The sequence below is a fragment of the Limulus polyphemus genome, unplaced genomic scaffold (genome assembly GCF_000517525.1).
Source record: "Limulus polyphemus unplaced genomic scaffold, Limulus_polyphemus-2.1.2 Scaffold791, whole genome shotgun sequence".
NCBI classification, from domain to species: Eukaryota; Metazoa; Arthropoda; class Merostomata; order Xiphosura; family Limulidae; genus Limulus; species Limulus polyphemus.
This window is the reverse complement of record NW_013666401.1, coordinates 360,095-367,695: the sequence shown is the minus strand read 5'-3', so window position 1 is coordinate 367,695 and position 7,601 is coordinate 360,095. Positions and strand designations below refer to the sequence as shown.

Sequence of the window (7,601 nt, the reverse complement as noted above, 5' to 3'; positions counted from 1 at the left end):
ACAGAGATCTATAGTCAGCAACTGGAACGTTCAAATTAAGCCCCTCATCAGAAACGCCTTTTACTCATCAATCGGAAAGGTGTTCTTCTTCTCCACGACAATGCACGTCCACATGTGACACGTTTGACGCAATACAAGATTATGGAGTTGGATTGGGAAGTTCTCCCCCACCCACCATATTTTCCAAATATGGACACCATCTTTTTGTTTGCTGCAACATCGTCTTGATGGGAAAACGTATGCAAATGTGGAAAGTGTATCGACATGTTTTTTTACTTCAAAGCCAAGTGATTTCTTAAATCAGGACATTAACAATCTGATTGTAAGATGGAAAAGCATCATAGATAAAAATGGAGACTGTTTCATTTAATAAATGTTTTGTTTTGATATACAGGTTGTTCGAGTTTTTTCATCTAAAAAAAGTGACATTAATTTCTTGACGACCTAATATATCATTTATTGTTAACTCTGTTCCTGAACCAACAGGTGAAATAAAATATAACCCAAGTTTACAGAGACACAGAAATTAGTGAGGTGAACTATCACATTATAACAACCTCACGGCTAAAAGAGCAAGCATATTTGGCGTCGAGTTTCGATCCCGCGACCCGCATATAGCGTGTCGAGCCCCCTAACCACCAGGCCAAAACCTTTAATTTACTAATACTGCTATTCAACATACATCATGTAAGTTCCAAAGCGCCCTTGTGTTGTGATTAGAAAATGTGTACATTATGTTACAAGATGGCTGGTAGAGGTTCTCAGGAACAGAAGTTGTCAGAATGAAGCATTAAGAGAAAATAACAACTGTTGACTATAATTCATCTTGGTGCTGAAACAGGTGCATTTAATGGGAATAAGCATATCTGAATTCGAGACTTTTTAAAAGAGCGACTTCCGAACAGAAAGTCACAAGTCCAAGTAGGCTAACTAATGCCCGTTTAACCATAATGTGTTGAGTTAGGTGTTCTATCTGATTAAGAGCTCTTAAGTATTTGGAAGCTTGTACGTTCAAATAACTTCAACTACGAGTGTATTTTGTTCACGAAAATCACGTAGTTTACTCATACTTAATAATGTAAAACTACCTTTCCTGCATTGACGAGTATATAAGTAGGTTTAATTGACTTTTACTTGCTAGTTTAGCGTTGTGTTTTCTGCATTAAGGATTATACGCAGACTTAACTGATATTAAATTGTTAGTGAAGTATTGCAAGCCCTCTAACGAGAATACGTAAGATTGATTAACTTACATTTGATAATAGTGAGACATTCCTCGTATTAACGAATACAAAAAAGACTCGATTTACGTCAGCTTACTAATGTGCATTGCGTGTTTTTCTAATCTAATAACTTAGAGCTGAATTGCATAAGATTTAATGGCTTCGTATGTTCACTGAACTTAGCCCATCATACCTAATGCTTGTGGTTTATTTCTTTTTTGGAAAGATAAAATCAGTAAACATGTGTTGTTGATGAAACAAAAAGAAGAGAACTGAGTTAGCTGAATAAAAGTTTACTTTCATTTTATGGGCCAAGTTCAGTAAAAGGGCGTATTCTATTGTGAGTATGTTTGTATGTGTGTATCAAAAACAAAAACTAGGAAAGTCACTATTTCATTGTGTGAAGTACTGATGAATTCATCTGGCTTTACTCGAACATGTAGTTCCTGGTTAGATAAACACAAGTAATTAAGAAGTAATAAAAACAAACAAACGTGAGTCGTACTTATTGTCATTTCTAGAAGAAATCAATAAGTCTTGAAGGCTAGAACTTGAGCTTTATTTGATAGTAATGCTTTATTTTAAAACTAACTTTTCCTTAAGGTTTGCCTTCTGTTTGTATCTATTATTTATAAGTACTAGTATAAATACCCGCGCTGCCTGCAGGGTTTTAAACCCCACTCATGTTTCACGGAGGCTATAATTTACCGATCAAGCTCCTTCATTATCCCCAATTAATCCTTTAGCTACCCCATGGAAAGTCTACCTGAAATCCTATTCTTAGACCTCCACTATGTAGAGTGACCTTCCAGACGCGTTTTGGCCCTCCTTACCCCTATATGGATAAGGACATCCCTAGAGCCACGCCAAGTCCTTATGCCAAGTTGAGTCCTGCTAGCTCCTTAAATAAAATAGGGTATGATATACATTTGTTTCGCTTTACAGTATTTACTTATTAGAAAAGAATGATTTAAAACACTTTAAAACGAAATTTTCTGTTTCAGATTCTGCTAGGTCAAAAATAAAAAATAAACGGGAAACTAGGAATTTGAATATCGGAGATGAATTTCATCGTAATTTTAATAATTCCTCCAAAATGCGCTCCAAACGCTCAGTGTCTTTTGAGCGAAATGTGGAGGTGTTGGTTGTTGTTGACAGGCAGATGGCTGATCAATACCGTGAAGAGTTACGTCACTATGTCCTGACGTTAATGTCAACGGTAGGTACTTATTTGTTTATGACAGTTTTTATAAAGTATCACGAAATTAACGACGTAACCAGAAGCATAAGCATGTTACACCAATTTTGATAAATTTGCCATCTAATGATGATATGGTGGAATATAAATATGATATTACTGGAATTAGAAAAACATCTTACATTGCCTGAATGAAAAAGATAACTTTTAGCATTGGAAAACATCAAAATTTGTACAGGAAAATTAAACCCAATGATTAATCATATTTTTTAATCATATTTGTCATAAGACATTAGTATTAGGCATATTTTATTACTGATTCCTTTTAGTCCCTAAGGTGTTTTCAATAATTAAAAGAGTGTATAATACTAGTATTTCAACCACACATTATTCGCCATATCCATTGCCGATGACGTAATCCAAAGTTCATCAGGCCGACTGGTACACAAAAAACACTGTTTATATAAGGCATTTGTTACAGCAACAGTTGTTATGTCCCGGACGCTTTTTTCATGCTTGCAGAAGCATGATTATGATTAATTATAATTGTCATAAGACATTAGTATTAGGCTTATATTTTTTTAACACTATTGTTGTGTCCCAAGCTCTGGATTGAGCGAGACACGTCGTCGGTAATCGATGTGGCGAACATAGTGTGTTTCAAATACTGTTATTATAATACATTCTTTAATTCTTAAATACTTAGATAAATAATGTAATGTTAAAATATAGTAGGCCTAATACTAATATGTTTGTAATTTGTTACTCAGAATGTTACATCAAAGCGACAACCATATATACTGAACGTAACCAAGTCTAATGGCTCTTTATTTCAAGAAACTGAAAAATATGTGCTGTAATTACACAAGAGGAAGTACATATAAATATTGCGACGATGATATAATAGTATATGACGCATTCACGAAATTATCAAACTTAAAGACAGTTATTCAGATTATTTCTGGTGTCTGCTTTGTAGGTCACTTTCCTATGCAACTTAGTTATTTTGATAAATAGAAGGATGTATTTACATTCTGAGTTACCGAGTTAACTTTACATTTCGACTACATTATTTAATAATATTAATACATAAAATGACAATCTAATCTGTGCCAAATTCATCACTGAAAAAAATATCATTTTAGTTAAGCTTTCGTTTTTGTGATAATAGGGGGATCTGCAATTCATCGATATAAAAACACACTACTAACAATTGCTGGGTTACTTGTGTTATCAAATTGAATATACTTATAATCTAGCTTTGATAACAAGGAAAGTGAAAATTCACTCAGATATGTTTCGTCATTTTGTTGAAAAAACGTTAATGTGAAGAACAATCCATAGAAAAATTATTCAGTATGTTATCGTGCGTTTTAGTTTATTTTGTCAATTTTGTTAGGGTACGGTTTAAGAAACAGTTAATGTTTTAAAAACATACATAAACAAATATACGACATAATCTGTACAATAACCTTATGTACAGCCCAGTTGTTCAAAAGTAACAGTACATTATGACAAATGTACGATCACAAAATACAATAACTGAATAAAGTCTATATCATTTGTTAAGTTTCATGTTGTTTTTCGACTTATTATACTTAATATGTAAGCAAAGCTTGTAGTTAACAAATGGTTGAGTACGTTATGTTAAAACAATTTTCAATATACAAATCAAGTTACGTAACAACTACAACTGATATAAAGTCGAGGTAGAATGGAATGTATCAGCACTACATTTTGACATTTCTTGGCATTTCGCAGGGAATATAAAGCAAGATATTCATACACTGAGATAATTAAGATGTGCTAAGATCGGAGATTAAAAATTTGTAAATAGTAATATTCATTGTAGTTAATAGCATTGGAAAAAGGAATATAGATCACCAGGACCATCCAGAAAGAGATCTGCAGTTAGTTATATCCCTGTTATGGTAAGCAAAGTGAGGCATCTTGTAACAAATATAAATCTATGAGCACTAAACTCAGTGGCAAAGGCCATCTTCATGTTCCAGGCAATAAAATCAAAGAAGATCTTCGTCTGGATTTACCAAGATAAGGTATCCAGTTATAGCTCAAGCAGCTAGAAGGTGAAATGGGTAATCATACTACTCTACACGAAAACATGCCTGTGAATTCTTTGGACACAGTGCTTATAGATTTCTATGCGATCTCGCACTGTTGAAACGGACATTGAGAAATGATGTCTGGAAAGCATGCAAGTAGAAGGTTTACGTGTTTAACAAGACAGTTTTTTGCAATAGAAACTGCGCTTTCAGGACTATTGTGCAGATACACAGTTGTCAGACGGAGCATGATCGTACGTGGTGATATGTATTGTAATGAGGCTCCAAAATTGTTTTAACATATCGTACTTAACATATGTGCAAAAGGCCACTAAAATATGCAATAAGCAAAACAAAATAAAAAATGAAATTACATTTTTCAAACTGTCCTTGTCTGTGTTATTTTATACTTGTTTGTTTCCATAGGTTGCAACAATTTACAAGGAACCCAGTCTTGGAAATTTCATCAATATTGCGGTGGTGAAACTGGTTACACTAACTGAAGAAGAGGTACTATCATAAATTTATACATGATGTCTTAATGAGTTGAAACATAAGGATCTTAGAAGTGTTATCCGCAAAGGTTTCTTATGTCACATTCATACTGCTGACAAAGTTTTGTCATTAAGCTAAACAGGAATAGCGACACATATTCAGTACGGACCATAACATTTGTATAATTCAGCGAAACGTCTGTCCTACATATTGACTAAAATCTCCATTTTTCATCAAAACATCGGTGAGGAACATTCCTTTGACTACAATTGATTTAAGTTTTTAGAACATAATTTTGCCGCACATTCCATCATAAAAAAATGATTGATTACGAGCATTATCCACGAGAAATTTATTAAACCTACACGAAAATTCGCTTGATCAATGGCCTCAAGGCGCAAATCCTAGACCTCTGTAGCCCAGACCAATATATTGTCTTAATTTCTAACTAATTGATTTACGCTTTTACACACATAATTTTCGCTTTGAATATCTAAAAATCGTCACCGACATCATCTCGCGATTTGCAGTTACATTATGACAAAAATTTTATATTCTATGTACGCCACATAAAATAATGTAAGTGATATAAAACATACAGAAAGTAGTCTCGTTGTGTACATTGAAACATAACAACACTATACAGCATAAACTTACCCGTGCACTTGTATAACTTGTAATTTCTGTAAATTATATCTATTTTGGTATTAGCTTGATTTGTAATTATAGGATCGGGAAATCATCCATTCAAGTGCTTCAAAGACATTACGTAGTTTCTGCCGCTGGCAACGGATAAACAATCATGACGACGACAGCCATCCCCATCATCATGATACTGCTGTTTTGATCACAAGGTACGGTTTTCTACAGTAGGCAATGGTATTTTTCATTCTTCTAATTTACTATATAATACTTTCTTACTTTCCTTAATTACCATGCTACACTCCTGATCATACGAAAAATGCTTCTTTATCTGGTTTATAATAATTTATAACTCGATAGATAAGATCTTGCCTTTGTTTATAATACTTATTATTAAAACTGGTATAGTATAAGGTTTTTATATCCTGGTTATTGGTGATTTCTACAGTCCGAACTCAATAGATAAGATCTTACTTTGGTTAGTAACATTTACTGCCATCCTAAGTACAAGATTTTCCTGAGTGATTAGCAATATTTTTTCTATTTGGATTTTTCTATATAACGATACTTACATGATAGTTACTACTGGTGTAACTGACTAGATGACATTTTCTTACCTTACTTAACAATGCTTACTCTGTCCCTCAAGAATGACAAACTTGGCCAGTTGAAAATGTTCTTTTTTTATATTTTGTTTCTTGTTTAATATTTTGCGCATTGCAATACTGATATATTATGCACAAAATAGTTCTTTAAGTACCTTTTTATCTAAGTTAATAATGTTTACTCTAAACTTGTTCACGTGATAGGTTATCTTGTCTGTTTTACAAGTTTGGAGTTGTTTTTTCGGCAAATTTATCTAACTTGAAACATGACTAACTAAAAAGAAAGACAGTATACAGTTATTATTGGACGTTCCATATAAACCTGTTCAGTATTAGTGAATCTTAACTTTGTTTTAGATTACACAGTATTGTGTATTTAGTTAACTACTGCTGTACTGAGGATAAATATGGAATTCAATTTTATTTGTTTTTCATTTGACCCTAAATCTGAAGCATGAAAGATGAATCGTATTATTTTGTACTGTTGATGTGTTTGTGTTATATATATATATAGTTTAGTGAATATTAATAAGGTATGATATAAGTAAAAACATTGGTTTTTGTAATTAAGAAAAAAAATCAGACATGTGTAAACTATGGAATACAGTTCTGGGCGTTTAACATTCCAAAGCTCACTCAGAAAAGTCATGAACTTCAACACCCTTTGCGAATTGGCAGTGTTTAAAAAAAAAAAAGAAAATAAATTTCTGTGTTAGTGCCATACAGCGACTCAACTACGTGAGTATCGTTGAAGTTTCTCGTGCCAAAAGCGTGGCACGAGAGTCAAGGGTGGTGTGAAGGACGCCAAGTTTCTTGGTTTGGTAACGAAAACTTGGCGTCAAGGATGCCTGAAACGTATCCAATACAAAGAAGAAGAAAACAGACCCTCTTTCGAATTCATCACGAAATATTACAGGCTAGTATATAAACAAAGATTGATTACCCATATTTTATTGGTTATCTGTTGTGAATAGTAACTTGTATAAAAATTACTAATCATACTTGGTAAGAAGCTAGATTTGTTTAGAAATATATTACGAGTTTTCAACTAAGAAATTTATGTATACATTTTTCTTGTTCTTGTTCTAATTCGAAAACTTTAAAACGTTCAACTGAAATGAAAGAGATGTAATTATGATAGTTCAATGAAAGATGTCATAGTAGCATTAATAATAAAATAATACAATATCGTGTACAGCAATTAGTGAAAAACCACAGTACACGAAAAAAAACTGGTAGAAGTCTGATATTACAGAAACTAGTTTCGACACACTTGTGCGTCTCACGTTGTTTTCTGGCAGGAAGTGTGGCCAAACAAAGAAAGTGATTTTGAAAGTGTTTTCAACAACCTAAATCAACTTCACTCAACTATCAA

The 7,601-nt window shown here is 33.0% G+C and overlaps 1 protein-coding gene across 2 annotated transcripts in view; it reads left to right on the top strand.

Annotated features, from left to right (window-relative positions):
• Positions 1 to 7,601, top strand: part of LOC106460539 (A disintegrin and metalloproteinase with thrombospondin motifs 20-like) — a 138,647-nt gene that overhangs the window by 46,792 nt on the left and 84,254 nt on the right. For both annotated transcript variants that reach the window (XM_022387283.1, XM_022387284.1), the window contains exons 4-6: positions 2,228 to 2,442; positions 4,911 to 4,994; positions 5,709 to 5,833. In XM_022387283.1, the coding sequence (XP_022242991.1) occupies positions 2,228 to 2,442; positions 4,911 to 4,994; positions 5,709 to 5,833 (424 nt within the window). The remainder of the gene's footprint in view (positions 1 to 2,227; positions 2,443 to 4,910; positions 4,995 to 5,708; positions 5,834 to 7,601) is intronic.